This window comes from Mastacembelus armatus, chromosome 24 (genome assembly GCF_900324485.2).
Source record: "Mastacembelus armatus chromosome 24, fMasArm1.2, whole genome shotgun sequence".
Classification (NCBI taxonomy): Eukaryota; Metazoa; Chordata; class Actinopteri; order Synbranchiformes; family Mastacembelidae; genus Mastacembelus; species Mastacembelus armatus.
The window spans coordinates 18,380,421-18,402,766 of NC_046656.1; the positions used below are offsets into that span (position 1 = coordinate 18,380,421).

Genomic DNA, 22,346 nt, shown 5'->3' on the forward strand with positions numbered 1-22,346 from the left:
TCTCACGTTATGTGGCTGCAGGATGCAGTTGCTAAACATGACAATATCAGTTCATCCTTAGGGGAAAGATTTTATTTGAAACCTTTGTAGATGTGCAGCTCGTTTCTCTGTACAGTGTATTTAAGAAATTTATTGACAAAACATTTATTTTGTCAATAACATTTATTTATTTATTTATTAACAACAAAAGTTGTTATTTTGTTTAAACGAAAAGAAAAAAAAGTGTTTCCTCATGTTGCATGCAGCTGGGACATAAACTTTATATCATGACATTGAATAAAAAAAGTTTAATTGTTAATACTGTTTAAGTTCATCCAGGTAAAAAGGTACATGCAATGAAAAGATAAAATATAAATTTGTATATTTTACTATAAATGTAAAATATGAAGCATTTCAAGTTCAGACACACTGTTTGTACAGTATGTTCTGTGGGTAGTCATACATTCTTAAAGGTTTATCCACAGATGTCGTGCTGATATTTTTAAGATCCTCTTGAAGGAGCATTGAGCATTTTCAATGACACAATTCACCCTTGAGCACTTGTCTTACTACTTTGTAACAAAGCCTCTTGTAGAGCTGTACCTCTTTCATTAGGAATCCAGTTCAGCAGCAAGTGTGTTTTCAGATAATCTCCACGTTCCACCTTTGTTGGAGTTTATTTGGATCAAGTGAGTTCAGAATCACTTGGTTTTTGTCGTAGTGATGCCCCCCTGAAAGAGAGAGATGTTTTCCAGTTAATATTTTTTTTATTAATTTTCTCAATATCTAAAGCCTTTTTTAATGCAGGTCGCATGAGTTAATGTTTGCTGTGTATTATTAGAGATTTATTACATGCATATATAGCTACAGATAATAGGAGAATTACAAACATCCTGTTTGTTGTGTAGGGTCTGATTATATGTTAGTATATTTCAATTCTATCTAGAATACTGTGCGTCTAAGTACACATTACAGTATTTAGTCCACAAGGTGTCAGTAATTGACAGTGATGAACACTTAACTCCCTGGATGTAAACTCCTACAACAGGTGAATATTCTTTCTTATTCTATATTGCACGTTGCATTGTAAGTGCAGGGCTGCAGTTTGACCTTTTACTTCCAGGACCAGATCAGAGGTGGGGGTGTAGCGGATGAAGCCCTCAGGGGTGATGCTCCAGAGGTGGAGGCCTGGCTCTGGGGTGAGGCCGACACGGCTTCCTGCCATCATCACGCTACCACTGGGGCTCAGGCAGCACTCCTCCAACAACTGGAAACACAAGCCAAGGAGGTTGATCATTTCCTCGGTTACATTTAATATTTGTAGAGTGGGACTGGGCACTGTCTAATGATGCCTTCACATAGACATAGAGTTTATACTTGATGAATGGATCTCAGTTTATAATGATATGGAGGTTTTTTTGCTTAAAAAATAGGAGCATTTGAACTTTGGGAATAGAAGATCAACCGAGGTGATGCATGTAGTTCAATGGTATTAAAATTCATTTTAAGTCCTTAAAGTTAGTCTTACCCTTTGTGTGACCTGCTTTGGTCCTGGTCTTGATTGGATTAAAAGGGCCTGATATACAGCTCCATTATTACTCATTCATAGAACAATTCACGGAAAAAAGTCCCTGAATTCTCATAGTAGGTGTATGATTGTACTGTGTTGGCACCTTGCAGTGGAGGTGTCCATTCTTGTAGAACCAGATCTGCTCCAGTCCTTCAATCTCCTCTGTTTCCTGGATCCGCAGCAATTTAACATCATCCAGACTGCCGGTCACAGACATCATGAGCCCCGACTGTCTGTTCCTTAAACGGAAGTGCACTTGCTTCTACAAACACAAATGTCAAAACAGTGATGAAGAAAGGTGCTTAGTACAGCGTGACCATAACATTTAATCAAAGCTTCTCACAGCCCTTTACCATATAATTACATTCTGATTATACATCAATGATTACAGTCTTAGCTGATGCAGAGGTCTTTGAGGTTGTGCTGTGTAGTTTTCAGACACATCCGTAAAAATGTGTTTTAAAATCCATTTCTGTTTAATTTGTGATTTTTTTGCTTGTTTCCAGATGCGTCACCATGATGGAGCAACTGCAGGAACTGATAGTAGATTAAGGTAAGTTTTGTACAGTTCAAATATTTAAGATGAAAAAAAAAAAAACAAATCAAATGCTTATGCATGTTTCCACCTTTGCCTTGTGCAGATGTTTTGTGTGAGAAACTGTTTGCATTGTGACCAAAGTGGAGGGAGTCAGTATATACCTGTATTAGAGGGCGGAGGGACCCAATTTTCTGCCAGCTGCTGAACTTGTGCCAGTCTGGAATGTCACCAGGTTGCAGCAAAATCTGAGCACCCCGATAGTTGATTCCCTCATACAGTACCCACCTGGTAGTAAAGAAAAGTCACAAACACTTCACTATGTGAAGGTTAAACAGCAATACAACTGTGATGTTTATAATGTGTAGGTTTGGTTTGCATTCATATACAGTTTGTTTAATTCATATATGGCATTCATAAATGCCTCATGATTTGTCTGTGGAGATTCTCAGTCGTCCAGGTGAGGTTTTCTAGAGGTTGAGTCATGGCAGCAGGACTTCTAGTAGCTTCATCAGTCTGAGAGAAACCTGGTATGGAACCTCCAATTTAAACCTCTGATTCACCAAGAGTGTGTCCTCCCTGGAAGACTTTTGATTTGTTTCTTAATTTGCTAGGAACACTGCCCTTTCATCTATTCCCAGTAAATTATGGACCAAATCAAATCAGAGGGGTCACGAGTCCACCATCAGATCCTGACGACCCCTACCTGAGCTCACTTCTATTGTTCACCTAATGAGCCTATTCAGACCAGGTGTGAAGTGAAACCAACTCAGGTGTGTGGGTCTAATGACTCTCACCTGATTTACATAACTCACCTAATGAGCTTATGGGACTAGGGGTGGAGTGAAACCAACCTGGAAGATAAACTGGAGGTTCCATAACAGCTTTCTCTTTCTCGCTACTCGGATGGGTGGTGACACATTTTGACCTAAAAACTGGAAGTCCAGTTGCCATGACTCAACCTCTAGATGCCTCATAATTGTTTGTCTTTTATTTTCTTCTGCCTCATGTAGCTTTGGTTCTTCTAAATGAATGCTGCTATATAATAATGAGATTTCTAAAAGCATTCTTGTCAATTAAAATTCATGCAACTCACTGTAAAACCTAAATTTAATTGTTCTGACATTATACGCTCAGGCTGTTTAGCCTCTCGTGCTGCTAAGACCAACATTTTTTTTTTTTTTAACTTATACAGTGGTTCCATTTTTGAGCTTGTCCAATTTCAGTGAGGCATCAAATGTTGCTTTTAACTTGTCGGGGGCTCTGGTCGTAGGCCGAGTGCCCGTCTCTCCTGGACTATTAATGTGCCACTCCAGAGACAGCCCTAGCTCACTGTGAGCACTTTATTTCCTCAGCATGGACTTACACCGACAGTCTGAATCTCACACATCAGCAGCAGGTTTCCATCATCACTTAGCCCTGTCAGACTGCAGTATAGTTAATAATATGTGCTGATCCTGTGCTGTGCATTCAACAAATTAGAATCTTTGAAACATCATGGCAGAGCATGCTGGTCCAAATGCTTTCACATGCACAGTTTTTAACAACAATACCTCTAAAAAGCCATTTTCGCTACAGCTAATTAAAAGAACAGCACAATACTTAATTGGACACACAAGTTCGATTTAGCTTGTTTTATTATCTCTTAATGATTCATCTTTAATTTCAAGTACCTGCTTTGTCTGCCTGTTGGTTGATGGTAATGTTTGATTTCAAAAGAGATTAAAAGACAATAGGGATTTAGATGTGGAGCTGCTCAGAACCAGCCCAGGCCGCCGATGTGTGTGAAAGTTTTAGGATCGTACTGTTTTTCACATGTTCCTGGTAGAAAAAATAGCTTTGACCACATTGTGGGTTCAGTCCCCAGTAGAAACACACACACACACACACACACACACACACACACACACACACACACACACACACACACACAGGGGCTGTTCTGCATAAACTCACACTAAGGGGAGATCTTGTTGTAATGTACTCACATGCCTCCTTCCACTAACACAGACTGGACCCTGCTACAGCCCCCAGCCAGCTGAAGGTTGACTGACCCATCAGATAGAACCACCCTCTTTCCCCGCAGACCACAGCGCTCAAAAAGAGTGATGGATGGCAGGGAGAACTCCTGCCAAGGGAGGAATAGAAAGAAAGTCATGCAGTGGGTGGAGAGCTGCGAGTCGTACAGGCTAAAATGAATGGGTATTTTGAGGTTTCCCTGGAAACAGACCAAGCTCCCACCTTTGTGCTCCCTGGCATTTTTGCCCTTTGTAAACTGTAATGGGTTGCTTTCTAAGTCTCCAGCCATGTAGGCCAGCAGCAGTGATAGCTTTTATGCCAGATGGTTGTTTTTATGGAGAGAACAGTGACAGAGAATTCGCAGGTTATGTACCTTCATGTTGTGCTATTTTTTCTTGTTTAATGTTTTCATGATGTTTATGCGACTTCAGCCAGAATCACCTTTAAGGTTCAGATGTATGTAAAGCACTGAGAATCCATCCTGGTTGGATAAAGTTGTGGGTTGTGAGCACTATGTAGATGTTTCACAGATACCTAGTGCTTTGAAATGCAGTATTCGTTAATATAACATATAATATAAGTTTCCATAAATTAGATCAAAATGTACTAAACAAATTTAGTATTTTCAGCCACTGTGGTTATTTTCTAAGAGACCATCCCTGCATAAGAATTTTTGGTCACTTGGGTGAATTGGAATCAGTCTGCTAAGACAAAAGTGTCTGAGGGGAACTGCAGAGTTGGGTGATCATTTTCTGTGACACCTTCCACATTATACAGAGTCATCAATCGTGATAAAAGCACTGGCTGTAGCAGCTTTGAATATATTGTCTCTCTACATTTGAAACACTCTGGCAGTCCAACAGTGTACTAAATTCTTTAAGACTTGGGAAAATGGGAGCGGGTGTTAAACGGTCAGAAGAATTAAACAACTTACAAAGCCAACAGTCTGTAGTGACAGGATGGAGGAGCTGGCATTAACGCAACCCATGGCTCTCAGGTCTGGATAGCTGCCCACATCTAACACATACATCCTGCCAGCGAAGTCCTGGCCCTCGAATGCCAACCAGCTGACAATCATTTGCATAGACACACAAACACACAGAAGAGATGAGCACAAAAGTCAGACTCATGTTCTTGCATAATCTAGGTTTCCAGTTTTAATATATACATAACAAGTCATGTATCAAATTAGTATGGATGCTGCACAAAGAGCATGTGAGACATACAGTATATCATCAGCTGCTGCCATAGGGGGCATTTTTTAATAACTGGGATGGATTCTGAACCCTGCAGATAATTTGAACAATTTGTAACAGCAATTATTTTAGGTCACCACTGGGAAATCCAAAAGGACCAACATGGTTGGAGGATGATGCATTTTGTTTGAAAATATCTATGATTCAATGTATATCAAAATTCCCAATAACCACAGTGGGAGATTTTGTGTTTGGCAGTACTGCAGTATTACTCACTTTCCAGCTAGAACCCTACATGAGGCCACAGAGAAGTCCTCTGGCAGGGAGGCCACATTGCCATCCAGTGTGAGGACAGAGCCTTGAAAACCTGTATCTGAGAAAAGCTGCACCTGAGGCACACACAGCAAGATAATAAGTCTGAGTCATCCGCTCTGTTCTCCTCACATACTTCAGCAAATAAGATGAATATATCTCTGAAAGATTAGAGGTGTTCTTTCACCCTCTTTATTCGCCTACCTTAAATTTGGCTGCATTCTCAAAATCATCCTGAAATGAAACAACAGGTTCATGAAACTCATTTAGCAATAGGGAATAATGAAAATGCATATCTCTCTGTCTTTTCTAAACTCTTCAGTAGTGGTTAATGAGCTTAGTTGGGAAAAACAATGACAAATATTATCATTATTTGTTTGTTTTATAACTGAAGCCAGATGTAATTATTGGTTAGTTTGCTTCTTTTATTTATTATTTTATGTATTTGTTTCTTGAAAGCGTAGCTGCTAGTAGACTTTGCATGAAATCCATGTCTGTTTGTCATCATCAGCTTCGAAACTAAAGCAGCTTCACGATGACTCATCTGTGATCAAAGATGTTTCCACTTCCCATCTTATGACAAGTATGTTCCTCTCTTACACTGAGCGCAGCGATTTACTCTTGTTTTGCCGCTACCACATGTTGTGGTCAAAGATTTGCCTGTTTCCCTGGAGACTTCTCCTCTCAGTCCTAAATTTTGATTTGGTCACAAGCTTAAATATTGTGACTGGTCACATGCAATGACAGCACATGGGCATGAAATGCTAAAATTACAATGAACATGTTTATGTGTTGCTCAAGCAAAGACACTGACTGCAACAGTGATTGACAATATAATATCACAGTTGCTGCACCACCTCTCTCATAACTGGTTATTTTCCACCAGAGCAGCATAGCATGATTTCATCACTTTCACTGAGTCATTGTTCTTACCAGCAGGATGGGCATTGCTGCAGCGACTCTGGGCTGTAGCGCCCCCCAGTCCTCTGGGCTTCCATACAGGCCTTTCTCCAGGATGTAGGACTCACCACAGAAGCCCGGCTCTTCAAACACTACCCAACTGAAAGAACAACGGAGCAGGAGAGTAATGGCCCTTTAATTTTGCTCTGACATTTTCTTTCGTTTTATTTCACTTAGTAGAGAAACAGTCTTTGATGCATCAATATTTGGAAACAAAAAGTCATGCATGTCAACAATTTTTGGTCTGACTCCAAGCTGATAATGGCCTCCCACATGATGGTATCTCAGAAGTTATGTACTGTATTTACTCTTTTAGCAAATGTGGCAAGTCTTGGGTGGCAGAGTGAGTGTCTGCTGTTGGTAATGGTTTGGGTATTTCTGCTCCTCACACAGGCAGAGCCTTGTTTGCTTTTGTGGGCTTGTTTTTGTCCTAATGTGTAAGCTGAGAGAAAAGACTCTCTGCCCAATGTGAAACCAACACACTGAGCCAATCAGAAGCTCAGCAGCATGACATGGGCGAGGTTGTGCAATGTAATGACAGGCTAGCAGCACAGCAAGAATAACCTTTAAATGTTATATGTCTCCTAAACATGAACATGTTCCACTGTCTATTATTCACCATTTTATTAGCCTCTTCCTTGGCATTATTATGGTTTCTTTCTGGTTTTGTTTAGGGAACACAGATGCTATCTGCATCTTCTGCAGTATGTAATATTAAAGACGATAAGGTGAAACAGGAGCTCCTCCTCCTCCTCCTCCTGTTGGAGCTCCACCTCCATATCCAACACTTCTTCTCACTCAGTCCTAGTGCCAAAGGGTGTGAGGCAGCGTGCTCCAAAACCAATTTACACTGACAGCCAGTGAGGTGTGGCAGACCAAACATTAGTGAACTAGGTAATGTGTCTTGACCTGTCAGCATGGGTGCGGCAGCTTTACCGTTACGCACCAGAGCTACAAACAATGGCAATAAACTCTTAACACTAGGCTTCACAGGAACTGTAGCCTGAACTATTAAGTTGAACCACAGGAATGCATCTTAAAGCATGTACTTCGCTGTAAGTTGTCATTACTCAGTAGTAGCTGGGCATGCAAAGAATCAAGCATACTGTACCTTAAGTGCTGCAGCTGAGCCACATTACTCTAGCAGTAGAAATAATGCTGTGAACTATCTGTCATTTTCCAATTTTCCAATTGAAAGTTACACTGGGACGTCTGATGCTTTTCACTTACACTCCACTGATGACGTCAATAGACTGCGTCTTCATGCCATAGCCTGTGTCGTCCATGTTAATCACAGGCACAGTGAGGTCAATGTTGACGCCCAGCTTGCCAAAATTTCTGTCGTTGAACATTTTCAGGTGTGGAGTCATAAAATCCTGTAACAGGGATGAAAATTTGATCAGCTACATACCAGGCTTCATGAAAAACAAATAAATGGCTGAGTGGATTAAAAAAAAAGCCGGCCCTATGTTTGAAAGTAAATCAGTTTCTCCACCATATTGATATTGATTTTTAGTGAAGGACTGGGCCATCCCAAAGTCAGCAATGCCCACCGCTAATATGTAAGTTTATTTCCTCTCCACAGCTTCATGAAAACAATAATGTATTGTGTTTGAACGACGTATTTATTTGACAGTTCTCCAATAAAATCTGTGTTAGACTGGATGAATCCCTGTTTGTTAGCCCTACAAGTGTTTTCCTGAGTGGTCAAACTATAATCAAAACATCATATCACAGTTAATATTCATCACATTCTGTTACCGGTGGGTTAGCACAGTTCAGTACTCACAGCCAGTATTGGTCGCAGGGACAGGAGCTGCCCTGAGCCTCCCCAGTCTCCGCAGTCCAGGTACTCTCCTTCCTCCAGGATGTGCTGCTGACCCTCAAACCCAGGCTCACTGTAGCCCACCCAGCTGCAACAAGAGACAATGCTGGTCGAAGCTATATTTGTATTTTGACTGCATTACATACCAATAGCTTCAAATTCACAATCTAGCACAAAGGACCTGCAGAAAAATGTAGATTACCACCTCACTTAATTCTGTGCAGGTAAAGTGCATGAAATAAGGTGCGATAGAAGAATGAAGACTCACAATCCTCCGATGATCTTTAAAGAACCCACAGACTTCAGTTTCTTTGAGTCACCGTTTGCTCCATCTGGGGCTTCATCCTCACCAAAGCTGAAAATGTCACTATCGATTTCCAAACAGGAGCCCTCAAAGCAAGGCTCCTCGTACACCACAGCCTGTAATGAGGGGACAGAGCTTTTATTAAACCTGGCACTGTTGAATGAAGCCTGTAGAACCTGATAGTCAGCTGGATCAATAATTTTCTTGATGAATATAGACTATGTTGGAAAAAAAAGATTACGTCATTTGTGAAACAGCTGTGAGGACATTATTCATTTATTTTACACTTTGTACAATTGGTGAATGAAAGTACAGTGACTGCAATAAGTTAAAAAAAAAAGGTTCCTCATCTTTGCCAGCTGCTAAAACATGCTGCAGTGTCACCGGAAATTCCTTGACATCAATGTATTTTTAGCTTCAAATAAGATAAACAAACACTAAACAGAACGAAATGGGCCAAAGACTGCAAACAGCAGCAGGCCTCCAATAAAACGTTTCTTTTCATTACTTTATAATATCAATTTGACATTAACATCAGTAACAAACTCAAGTGAAGCAGCATAAACCTGAACTCTTAGGGATGAAGAACATTAAACATACCTTGACCTCACTGGGATTCTCCACTTTGAAACCACCCTGAAACAGAGACATTATCAAAACTATTTTCTTCACTAATGAAATACACACGGTAAAAGGTGAGGCATTCACCAGTTACACTAATAGTTCTGTTTACATGGAAATGATGGCAGCAAATAAATGTGATAGAACACTGCTGAAAGAACAGAATATATTTCAATAGAACAGAACAGAACAGAATATAATTAAATAGAACAGAACAGAATATGCAAAGGGAAGAGCAGAATAGAAACAATAGTCTAAAGCTACACTGACTTTAGATGCTTACTTTAGCATGCTATTATACGCCCACCATTACTGATAACACTCTGTATATCTGTATGAAATCTGACAATTCGTCCAACAGTTGTTGAGATTTTAGCCAGGATCAAGAGGGTGGAACAATCAACAGTGCCACAGAAGCACATCACAGCCGTGGCTGAAAATAGTAAATGAATTCAACACACAGCAGTTTACATGAGATGTTCCGCAGCAACACACACCATTTTAAGTGGTCTAAGAGATCCCACGAAGGGTGATGGGAAGCCCCAGGTCTCAGGAAAAGGGTACTCTCCTTTTTCTAGCACAGCTAGCATTCCCTGGAACCCTGGGTCACTGAACACCAGCCACCTGAAGGAGGGAGAAGCACCCACATCATATATTCATTAAGATTCCTCCCCATTATGATTTTTCTACTGGAGCTGGAAACAAAATCTATTTGTTATATGATAATACATCTGCATGCATCGCTTCAAACTGTTTTTCTCAATTTATTTTTGTCATGTTCTGCCTTCGTTGGAACTGTGACCTACGTCATACCATTCATCACATACGTGCCTCTGTCAAAAAAACATCAAACCCAGCTCAGACAGTTTGAGGAAGTGATAGGAGGAAGTGCTACTAACCTTATATTCACCATATTCACACCCCTTCATTTAATACAACTGGTATTTTTTAAAATCTACACTCAGTTAATAACAAACTAAAAACGCAATTTGATTTTTCTTTTTACAAATGTATTAAAAATCAAATACTGGAATCACCCAATTACAAAAGTATTCACACTCTTAATTCAGCAATTACAGCTTAGAGTCTTTATAGTCAAGTCCCTGCAGGCATTGCACACCTGGACGGCCAAACGCTCGTCCTCACAACAATCCAGTGTTGTCTTGTCTGCGTGTTTTGGGCCACTGTCGTGCTGAAAGAGGATCGGCCACCCCCAGTCTCAGGTTATGTTCATCCTGAAGCAGGTTTTTCTTCCACTAGCTTTGATCAGTGTCTAGTATTATTTGTAACTTAACCTGGAAGAGCTGCTGTCTGACAGCAGTTTGCTGGAATCTTTGTTGAGTTGCCAGGAAATACTGAAACAATCTCTAAAATGTTAGGTTTCTACCACCGGTGCCAAAGTAAACGTTCAAAAATAACTGGTAAACGGGCAACTGACATGAACTTGTTCAAGGGCAGGGCAGAAAATGTCCTGAATGCCTGCACTGCTCACATGGAAGAACATTTCCTCTACACCTTTGTCTGTTTCTCACTCTTCATCTAGTCTCCACCTCCACATTTTCCAAGTATCCCCACGCCCACTCTCTCTGTTGTCTAACAAGCAACAGCAGGACAGACATTCCTGAGCAGGCAAACGAGTTAGAGTGAAAGCAAAATCAAAGATAACGATGAGGAACAAAGTAATGATTTTTATCTCACTGAGGAAGACAGCTGTACACTGAGCACCCTGGGCTAGATTTCCAAAGACGACTGTTCTGGTGGGTCAGATTGTCATGAGCAGAACAAAAGTTTGGCAGGTTATTAGATGCTTTGCTCAAGGTCATTTGCAAAGATATGAATGATTGGTTTGCTGAAATATACTATATACTTACACCCCAGAGTGCACCTGGATGGAAGCGGTGCTCAGTGGGATGCCAAATGAGCAAGTCTCTATTGTATCATCATGGTAAGGTGTTATTCTCCCGTGGCCCTCTGGTTCAGTAAACAGATCAATATGGGGGATGGTGTAATCCTGCAGAAAGGGAGAAACAAACACAGCAATTTTCAGCTGTAGCTCATCCTTAAATAATTCCTTGCAATAAAACCCAGAAAGATCCTAATTAGCTGAGTCTTATTCTTTTTTCCTGTGGGGGAGTGTGAGCTGAATACCAATAAAGTGATATCACAGATTAGTTACGTTTATGAAGGTGATGTAGGTGATGCTGATGTAGACACTGAGATACTGAGGGCCAGATGAGGTATTGCAGATAAAGCATTTAACCAATACACTCACACAGACAGCAAGTCGAATGGAGCCTATCAGCATTGGTGGGGTGTTGTCGGCTTCTGTCTCCAGACCAGGCTCTGCCCACACATTTGTCAATTCAGTGCCCCCCTCCTCCAAGGCGATGCAGCGTCCCTGAAAGTCAGGCTTCTCGTACAGAATCCAGCTGGAATGAAAACACAAATGTATACAATTATGTGACAGAAATACAGGGTGACATGTTAAAAACGTCGAGGGGTTAAAATAAATGTATCTGCTATGGGTGACAAGACACATTCCTGCCAATGGCTTCACAATATTTTACCGAGCTACAGGTGGCAGTAATGTGCCCAAAAGGTTGAAAAGCTCCAGCAAAGGTAGAGAAGAAGAAGATTGCTAGCTAAAAAAAAACAAAAAAAAAACATGGAGGTACATGAGATTATAGGGTTCAAATACAAAATGGATTCAACACATATACTAGGCCTCAAGGATCCATGCAACTTGTTTTGGTGAGTAATAGAAGAAAGCTCTATGGGACACTGGGACATCACATTTTGTGTCAGTTTTCAAGCTTTAACTTGCAAGTAACCCAATACCCAGAATTCAGTTTTAGCCTTTAATGACTTTTTTTAACCTCTGGCATTTTTCCACTTTGCTTTGTGCCATTTAAAGTTATTCATTGGATTCAAACTGCTTAAATGTTAAAACATTTTCTATCATTTAGAAGTTTCTGCTACTTACCACCCTCTAACAACCTTCACGGATATGAGGGGTGAAAGGTGCAGAGACGTAGCATCTGCTACATCCCTGTAAATCTCATGTGCTTGGCCACTGAACTGAGATTTCTCAAACAACACCATCTGTGAAAAGACGAGGGGCAGTGTAAAAAAAAAAAAAAAAAAAAATGCATTAGCCATTAAAAGAAATATGTGCATTATAGGCCTACTCTATCCCATTCATGGTTCAGTGAGTGTGGAGAAGGACATAATAGCATTGCTCTTTCCTTATGTAAACCCAAACAGACAGGCACTTACTTTAGTGTAGTGTTTCACCTATAAAATCTGAATTGAAAAGTTTATAGTGTTTATAGGCCAACAGATCTGTGTTACATCCAGGGCATCACTGCACAGCTGCAGCTGGAGATACGCTGAATTAAAACTATGTCTGAAATGCTGCAACTACCAGCCGACTAATGAAGTTCTGCAGTAATTAGAGAACCAGTCTTTGCACTGTGTTGGATTCTATGGTTATAATCACATCAAGCTGAGTGTTTGCAATACATTGTTTACCCCCCAAAGAACACAATATGAAAAACAGATGGTTTTTACAGAGCAGAGAGTTGTCTGCCCAGATTCCTTTCTCCATCTTGTTTCTATTCTACAGTATGTGGGCAAATCTTTGCCTACTGTACCTTTCCAGGGCGTTTGTGAAATCCCTTGACAGCTCTTATCTGGAATGCAAAAGCACAAAAGTGTGATTGAGACAAGAAATGCAGAGCAGGGAAAACATCTAGAAAGACTAGTGGCTAATCTGAGCTTGTTTGTGCAGCTGTGCCGTTTCTGAATGTTTTGACCTTTGAGTTTATTTTCACGGACACATTGAGTCCATGAAGACCAGTCTGCTTTTTATTTATACACAAGCACCACAGTGCTGCTGCACATGTCAACAAAATACCTAGACAAACATGCCAAAAATTTACTTGCCCTAGTTTGAGAGTATCTGCTAGATTTATTTTCTCCAGTCTTGTTTGATAGTGACTGAAAAACTTCAGCTTTAGGAAACTGTAATCAGCATTTTTCACTATTTAACATGTTTAACACATTTTCACTTCTCGTCCATATGAGAAATTCAGAAATCATTCAGAAGTGCAGAAAAGTGAAATGTTGTCAACACGCAGTAAACTCAACCTGTACGCTGAACTAAACGTTCTGATGATAAATTGCTACTGAGTCAATGTTTGCTTGGAGCTGCAGCTTTAATGGGAATGTAGGTTCTAATTATTTCCAGCTCACCTGCCTGTCTAACGTCATACACATGTAATTCAGAGGTGTACAGCTTTAATTTGTGGTACTGAACTATTAGTTATTGTTTAGTCATATGTATGCAGCACACTTACAGCCTTACTAACTCTGCCCTGTGGCTGTGCCGGAGGCTGCTTCAGCTCAGGGAGTGTAGGGTGTGTGGTTGCAGGAATCCCAGGAAAACATGGAGGTACAGCATTAGGAAGTAAAGGACCTGGTTTTACAGTCAGCTCTGATTCTCCTCCAGGGACCAGGGTTGTCATTTTTCCAGTAACCTAACATAAACAGAAAGCCATCAGGTAACTGTTCAATTTGTTCACTGTGAACAGAGCACTGTGTTCTCTTTGTTAGACAAGGTCTCTCTCTGATTGTTGCTCTAATTTGTCAGTCGACTTGTTTACTTCAAAGAGGGGTGTCTGAAGTCTGTGTTTTCAGGAAGCTGTATTGGCATTAGCATAATCTTTAGTTGGTGAAAGTAACAAAAAACAAACCTCTTTTATGGCTTGATCCTGTCCTTGTATGCTCTGCACTGGTTTTGCCGCTTCTCGGGGGAGATACTTCTCTAAATAGTCCGGCAGCTTGATGTCGTTAAAGGAAGGAAGTGGAGGGCCTGAGTCAGTGACCACAGCCTCCACAGTCTGGGCTTCCTCTCTGTCACTCAGGGCAGGGCTCTTATTGGCCAGCATGTCTTTGACTGGAGCTGTGGCAGTCAGGCTTGGATGGGCTGGCTGGGGTAAAGGTGGTGGGGTTAGCTGGGGGGTTTCACTAGGTGACACATCCCCAGAGCTGGTGCCTTCTGCCTGGGCTCCATTCCTCTTCCCTCTGAAGCTAGAGGAGGTGAGGCTGCTGAGGACGCAGCTACCCTCTAAGCGAGACTTCACCTTGATTGTATCATCTTTCTCCTCCTTTACATCCTCCTCACCCTTGACGGTAGTTTTATCCCTGAGCCGGCCACTGAGCAGCATGCTTCTGTCTGCTAGACTAGCCCTCGCAGGCTTTAAGCCAGATTTACTCTCTGCATTCTGAAGATTGGCTAAGAGGCTGGGGCCTGTGTCTAAAGTGAACTTCTTCTTGCTCAAACCAAACTTAAACTCCTCAGGGTCAAATGTTTTCTCAAAGTGGTCCTCCTTGATGGCCGGCATGGCAAAGGGGGGCTGAGGTGGCCGAATGGGATTGTGTTTTCGTGGTGGGAGGGAGAAGGGGGCGCAAAGATTCTTGATTTTCTCAATGAAGTCATCATCGTCTAGCTCACCAGAAGCATCTAGAAGATTGCTCTCACTTCCAGAGGAGCTCAGCTTAGGTGCTGAGAATTTAAGTTTCCTCTTGGGGAAGTCCACATCCAGCCAGCTAGAGGGGGCATCTTGTTGTTTGGCAGAATCATCTTTGATTAGTCCTCGTTGCAGATGTAGCTTCTTCATGGATGGACGCTGGACTGAGTCTGGATTCAGTTTACCAGGCTCTGGGAAAGTGGGTGCTGTTGGAGTTGGACTCGGCTTACTACTGACCGCTTCCTTTTTGGTTGTGAGCAGCTGCGTATGCAGGGAGATATCGCCATTAGCAACAGGTGGGAGCTCCTTCACCGCCACACTGAGTGTTTTCTCAGCTTTAACTGTGGGTTTAGAAGCACTGCTGTCAGTAGGACTCTCTCCTGTACCCTTAAGTGAAGTGGAGTCACTTGTCCTTGTTTGTTTTGATTCCTCATGTGGTGGATGGCTAGAAGTTAATTTTATTACATCTTCAGTTTTGTCTTCAGAGGGCACTGATTTGACAGTTGAACTTTTATTCCCACCATCCTGCCCTGCTTGTTTTCTGTTTACAGGTTTAGAGAGAGAAACAGGAGCGGGCTCTTTAACAGACAGTTCTCTCTCTGCCATATTGTCAGCCTGTGGAGCTACTAGCACTGGAGTGTCATTAGCAGCTTTTACAGCCACTTCCTTAACTGCTGCAGTTGGGCTGGTTTTAGGCTGCGAGCCTGAGAGCTCGGCATCATTAGCTCCATGTGTACATGAGTCATCGGGTGAATTCTCCATTTTTTCCACTGATGCAGATTTAGACTGTGGTTCTGCTGCATTCACTGCTGGCACTGTTTCCGCTCCAGTGCTTTCTCGAGACTTTGTTTTCACCTCAACAGGCACATTTGTTGCAGTTTCTGCCTTTAAAAGTTTTCTCTCATTCCTGCCCTTGCTGACAGCCTCATTAGTCTGGGTGATGACACTTGTTGCGGCTGTTTCTGGATGTGTAGCTGCTGTCTGAACAACATGTTGGGTTTTCGCAGAGAGGTCTGATGAACCACTGGTCTTTGACAACTGAGGGGCTGGTTCTGGCTGGCTGGCTATTGGTTTTGTTGTGTCTTTAATGGGCTCAGTGTCCTCTTTTGTTTCAACATTTTTCCTTTCATCATAGTGAGTGACTCTCTCCTCTGGGCCTGAGATGCATTGTCCACTGTCTGAATCATTGCCCTGTGTGGTATTTTTGTGCAGACACAGGAGCTGTTGTGTTTCTTCGATTTTCTTCTCAGTCTGATTTGTTTTTTCACTCGTTACTTTAACTAATTTCTCCACATCTTTGTTCTCAGCTGGATTTATTGGCTCTGTGTCCTTATTTTGGGGTTGCAGTGTTTCTCCTGTGGCTGCCTTGCTGGGCTGCCTTACTTTTTCTTTACTTTTTGATTCAGGTTGCATTGGCAATTCTTTCTGTAATTTGGGATTTTTAACAGATGACGCCTGCTGCACTGGAGGAGGCTTCTGAGTAGGCTCAACTGCAGGTGAGGGGGGGGAGGCTGCAGTTTCTGTGCTCTTCTTGGAGGTCCTGTCTTTCTCCTGTGACAATACAAGGCTGTGTCCCCCTGCCTCTTCCTCCTTTTTGGGTAACATGACAGGGCCCTTGTCAATAGACTTCTTTGTTCCACTGTTAGGAGCAGCAGTATCAGGTTCATCTTTGTTGACAGGCAATGCTTCCTGTCTGCTGACTGGTTTATCAATATTGTCCTTTTTAAATGAAGGGTCAGGCTGTTTGTTCTGTTTGTCTGATGTGTCCAATTCCTTTGGAAATGTTTTCTGTTCAGTTTCAGACAGTGAGTGTTTGTCTGATGTGATTTTAGGTGATTCATCAGAAGTTAATGAAACCTTCTGTGTGGTAACCACTTGTTCCTGTTTGAAAGCAGTGATCTCTGGTTTACTTGTGAGTGGATTTTCACTGTTGGGGCTCAGGGGACTGGTAGGCTCTTTACTTTTCTTTTTTTTAGAGTGGGATCCTATTCTGCTCGGACCTTTGGGCTGTGGACTGATGTTACTGGCCACATCTGAAGAATCACCTGATTTTGAGTCCTGATCTGCTGTTTCTGAGGCCTCTGCGTTTGTTGTTTTGGAGTCTGTTGGTTGTTCTTTGTGAACGGACATCTTTACGCCCTCAGCAGACACATCTTGTCCATCTGGTTTTGATGTTATCTCCAACACTGCTGCTGCCTTTGTCTGCACTTTAGTATCCAGTTCACCCTGACTGTCCAGTTTTGTTGATTCTGAAACAGCAACGGCCAAGGACGAAGTGGACTTTTGAGGCTTTCGCATCAGGGCAGGCTTTGCTGGTTTAGCCACTGATATAGATGCCTCTGTAAAGTTCACTGCTCTCTCCTTGATTGACACGGGTTTCTCCCTGACGGGTGATGAAGAGGTGGATCTGGCTGTGCCATAACATTCAGCTGATCTCGACCTCTGGTCTGACAACATGATATCTGCTTTAGGCCTCTCAGTGTCCTTTCTGATTGGAGAGACATCAGCACTCCTCGGGGTCTGGGAGGTCTGCTTCTGACCCCCCATCACCTGCTGCTGCTCAAAAAGGCTGATTTTGTCTGCAATCCGGCCAACATTTGATTTATGCTCCTCACTTTTCTTCAGCTCATGTAGTCTGTGTATAATAAAAGGTAAAGATATGATTTTTTTTCAATATGTTGTCTGCCAAAGCAAAGGTCAGTTTAATTTTTGGGTGACTCAGTTTAAACTGACCTATATTTTAGTCTGATGTGTACTGTGCAGTGCTAATCTTAAAGCAGCTATACTGTGTGTTATGACTCTCACCGCTCTGGTTATACCTGTCATATTCCACCCACATCAGTTAACACATACAAATCTGTTTTAACAGTAACATCTGCTAATGCTGGAGGTGCTCTAGTTGTACAATTAAACATTTACTCCAACAACCTGGGTATTTTAGGTAGAAAACTTAACTTACCTTGGATCAGCTTCCCCTTTGGTGTTTTCTTCCTCTTTGGTAAACTTTAACGCCGACCGATTGTCTGCTGCTTTACTTTGTTTAGGATTAAAGGGCACATTTTTTGTAAAAAGCTTCACTTCACTTCGAGAAATTTTCATACTCAGACGTTTGGACTCCGGTGTCTCTGTTTTTCTCTCTACTTTGTAAAAGCTATCATCGTCCTCCATGTCTGCGCCCTCATCACCCACACATACAGGAGTGGCTGAAGTGACTGACTTTGAATCCTGGAAGTTGTCCAACTCCTCGACCGTATCAGGGCACAAAGTTTTACTTCCCCCTCCTTCAGGTGAAGCCTGAGAGGTGGAGTTGTGTCTGGAGGAGGAGTTAATAGGTGATTCTCCTACTTGAGTCTTTGGACTTTTTACCCGAGGACTGGTCACTGGGTTATCGGATGAAGGGGATCCCTCTGGGGCAGGTTGAGGGCTAGGAGGCATTTTTTCCTTGGGGCTGTTCCCACCGTCTCCTTGGGAGTTCTTCCTGTGTTTCCTTTTGGCTGTGTTTTTACGTCCCATGCTGTCTGCCACTGTTTGCTCTTTATCAGGTTCAGACCGTAATTGTGAATCTTTCTGTGATTTCAGTGGCAATCCCGCTAGAGCACTGTAATAACTCTGTGCCCCAGCACCAGGCCTAACATTAGTCCTTTTGTTTTCTGCACTATCTGAAACTGAGATCTTTGATGAGTCAGAACTTGGGGATGACTTTGTCTTGGGGAGGACCTGTAGGTTTTTTGTGATTTTGGTGCGGACAACTTCCTGTCCAGCACAGGTGTTTTGGCCACACTGAATCACACTGGTCTCCTCCAGGTACACGTGGAGCCTCTTGCCTGTCTGGGCCTGTGTTTTTCTTTGGGCTCGAGGCTGGGTGTGGCCCTGGTCAGAGTCCCATACCACTCCCTGGGAAGAGAGATGTGTCAGATGACTGGCATTCTTCTCCAGATTCCCGCTCGCTGAAGTCCCGTTGCTGCTGCCCTCCTTCTTTTTGCCCTGCCCTATTCTCTTCTTCCTGCTCTCCACAAACTCCTCCTCTTTTGGACCTCCTACTCCTGTCTCAGTGCTGCTCGCAGCGGAGCTGTGTCTGTGGGCAGACTGTGTGGCGTCCTCCCCTTCACACAGGAAAATGTCTCTAGAGAGACCAAGTGGATTGGGATTGGAACTCTGGCTCTCCTCCTCCTCCTCCTCCCGCTGTTGTTGCCTTGCCTGGGGTCTCACAGACTCATCACTCTCCTCGCCTTTCTCTGACTTAAGAGTCTGATCACTGGCTGGGCAGGCATTTTCCGTAGGGCTCTTCGGACCCTTTCCCTTCCATGGAGACAACCAGCTCCCAATACGACCCAAAACCCCTGTATTTGACTCCTCCTCAGGGCTGTCAGACTAAATCAAGACAGAGAAATGACACATAAATATCTGCTTGCATGCACCCTTACATTTAATAAACATGCATATTTCAATTAAATATGTGCAAAAGATAAACTGACAGTAGTTAGACGTGGTTATGCAATTATCATAAATTATCTATGAACAAAGGAAGGGAGTGCAGACCTGGGATCCAAAGTAAATATAAGTGGATTTTTGTTCAGACGCTTTTAGTACAGCCATGCATCTCTCAGCATCGCAAAGACATGCAGGAGTGCTGATAACCTGTACTCTTACCGTAGAAAATACCATATCATTCAGACTCTTTATGTAGGTTGTGAACATGATTTTGGCTTAGAACAAAAACTCCTACAGAGCATAAAACAAAAACAAAATCATTCCACCAGGATAAACAGAAGCAGTGTGAAAAAGCAGAAAAATATGTATAAAAAGATACTCTGCTTCAGCAAAATGATGGCTCCATCCATAACTCTGCGCATGAGAGGAATACGGTCGGCTCTAATAAAAAAAAAAAAAACATCAACTCACCCTTAATTAGACGAAGAAGGAAACTTTACACAACCGTCCAACTTATAAAGCGCTGAGTTTGTGCAGCATCAGCTCTGCACTTAGACTCATGTCCGGCTGATGGACTTCTTATTCGTCCATGCATCCAGTACAACATCCACAACTGCGCGAGTAAAATGAATGTGGCAAAGGCATGCGTGCTGTTGAAGTTTTACCCCTCCAGCCGAGCGCACAGCGCAGACAGCCCGGTAATAAAATGATGCTTTCAAGTGCTGCTCGTAAACCTCATGACACGAGCGCCACTATTGAGCCAGGTAGTCAGCAAGCGACTTCCCAACATCAGCCAACTTTGATTCTTTAATTACAGTGTACTGGCTGCTATCAGCAATAACTGTGAATATTTCTAACAGTTTAAAAGCTAAATCACACACATAAAAAAAAAACATCTTCCAACAACTGAAGCTTTATGTAGATTTAGATGAGGGACTCAGGACCTTTTAATTAAATAAAAGTACTAATACAACAATTACAAGTAAAAGTTCCACATACAATCAAATAAGTAAAAGTATAAATGGCCAAAAGTAAAATTATCATGCGGAAGAGCACATCTCACATGAATCTGTTATAGCGTTTGGTCATAATTATTGATGCATTATTGTGTTTATCACTTTAATTTTGCAGCTAGTAAAGGTTGAGCTAATGCCTGGTGAATTTGCCATCAGGGATCAGTAAAGTTTTATGATTGTACTTTGTTTTATTCGTCTTATTCTGAAAAGGAGCTAAAGTTATCAGATAAAGTATAAGATTTGTCTCTGAAATATAGTAAAGCTGTAGTATGAAGTAGCAGAATGTGGAAATAAAGTAAGTAAATGTAATACTGACTGTATATTCCTATGAATTACTGTAGTGTTATTTTAAAGACGATGTATGTGTGTGTGTGTATGTGCGTCACGTATTGACAGTACATGTCTATTCATGCAGTTTATGCCTTATACATATTTAATATTACACATAAATAATCTTGTAAGGCAGAGCCTCACTGCAAATAAAGGGTCTGACATAACCATCATTAAATTATGCAGCTGCACTAAATATTAACTGTGAACAACAGAAAGTGACACTCAAGTGTTGACAGCATGTCAAAGTGTATATTCAAAATTAGTTTGTGTAGTTTTTCCATATGTTTTAATAGCAGCCAAGTCAGAATTCAGGATAAATGTTCCTCCCAAAGCAAAAAGAAACTTCAGTTCACAGCGTCCAGCAGACACACTGATTAAACTGAGCATTTCAGTCTGAAACCAGGTGTGAGGACTCTGCTTATTGATACTGTCTTTGCTGAATCACCTTAACAGGTTGCCGATGTTTGAACTAATTGAAATTCCTACATTTATTTTAGCAGTTGAAGGCCGCAAGAAGCCGTGTCTAAACAAAGTTTTCCAGGGGAAATGACGCGTTTATGGTCTCGCTTTCAGAGCTTGTTGAATTCAGTTTTTGGTTTCCAAAGCTGCGTGCCCGTGTTTCATTTGGCGGGCAGCTCAACTCAGTCTTTCCATGCAGCGAGCCGAACCATTTAACCCTTTAACTGCCTCCCTCTGGGTCACTGTTTGGATGTTGTTTTAAGTAAATCATAGAAGTAAATCAAGATCATGTCATGATCCGTTTTAATTAAGGACTTTCTAACTTTTCAGTTCACCTCACAGTCCACCCTGCCTGTAGGGGTGGGAGTGGTTCTTTTAATTAGTGGATTAAAAATTCATATCTTCTTGGGTGTTATTGTTTCTGTTAATGTTTATGTGGCGACTGTTTTCCTTCATGTTTGGAAGTAGCCTGAAGTATATCTGCATATGACATTAAACACTTACATAGTAAATTCGCGCACTAATCTATTTTAGTTTTACTGCACATGGGATTAATGCTGAAGGACCAACAGGTTTCTAGACGGACTGCAGCTTTATAAAACCAAACCACCCGTGACCCTGCAGCTTTACAGTGTTATCACACAGTCTAGTCCTCAGCCCAAAGCCCCGGAGTCCCTGAGTTCATTTCTGTACAAGCAGGTCAACAGAGACAAAGCGCAAACTCTTACCATGATCACAGGCTTGATCCTGCCTTCTCGGCTGTCCCGGGAAGAAGTCGGTCAAATGCAGCCCGCTGCAGAAGCCCACAGAAGAATAAAGCCTTTCAGTGCCACCGCCTCAGTGTGAGGTAACCTGTCCCTCCTCAGGCAGACAGGGGAGCCTGCGCTGCCTAATTAATATTTACTGCGCTATAAAAGCAGAAAATGTCAAAGGCAATTGTTGCAGTATGCCAGCTGGATGGCATTGTGTATGGATGCTTTTGAAGTGATATTTTTCCCATAGCAAAGAAGGCTCAGTACTGGTGGAATCTGCCCGGGCCAGGTAACACACCCCTAGGCTTTGAGCACCATGACACAGCAGCCAGCTATGGCGGGTTATTGTGCAACTCGGGGCCCCAAATCAGCACAGAGCAGGTACAGACTGTGGATTCTGCCTTTACTAGTCCTGGATGTTGTCAGATAAACGCACTTTAGCCCATGGATTCCTTTCTAAGAAAAAGATATGCTAGTTTGTTTGTTTCTGTTGGGTTGATCGG

The 22,346-nt window shown here is 42.1% G+C and overlaps 1 protein-coding gene across 2 annotated transcripts; it reads right to left on the bottom strand.

Moving 5' to 3' along the window:
- Positions 1-272: 272 nt before the first annotated feature.
- Positions 273-22,092, bottom strand: LOC113137652 (beta/gamma crystallin domain-containing protein 1-like). 2 transcript variants are annotated; one of them, XM_026319467.2, is made up of 23 exons: positions 19,755-19,960; positions 19,503-19,574; positions 17,812-19,223; positions 14,076-17,487; positions 13,680-13,859; positions 12,975-13,013; positions 12,305-12,423; positions 11,594-11,750; positions 11,193-11,332; positions 9,819-9,945; positions 9,301-9,336; positions 8,665-8,816; positions 8,361-8,484; positions 7,802-7,947; positions 6,545-6,671; positions 5,816-5,845; positions 5,576-5,688; positions 5,038-5,170; positions 4,073-4,212; positions 2,249-2,372; positions 1,653-1,811; positions 1,090-1,246; positions 273-710 (listed from the first exon to the last, which is right to left on the bottom strand). In XM_026319467.2, exons 2-23 carry the CDS (start codon positions 19,548-19,550, stop codon positions 622-624), a joined length of 7,164 nt encoding a protein of 2,387 aa, XP_026175252.1. In that variant the 5' UTR covers positions 19,551-19,574; positions 19,755-19,960; the 3' UTR covers positions 273-621. The 2 variants fall into 2 exon arrangements, with proteins under 2 accessions (XP_026175252.1, XP_026175253.1); XM_026319468.1 differs by lacking the exons at positions 19,503-19,574; positions 19,755-19,960 and adding an exon at positions 21,820-22,092 and having other exon boundaries at positions 622-710.
- Between the last annotated feature and the right edge of the window lie 254 nt (positions 22,093-22,346).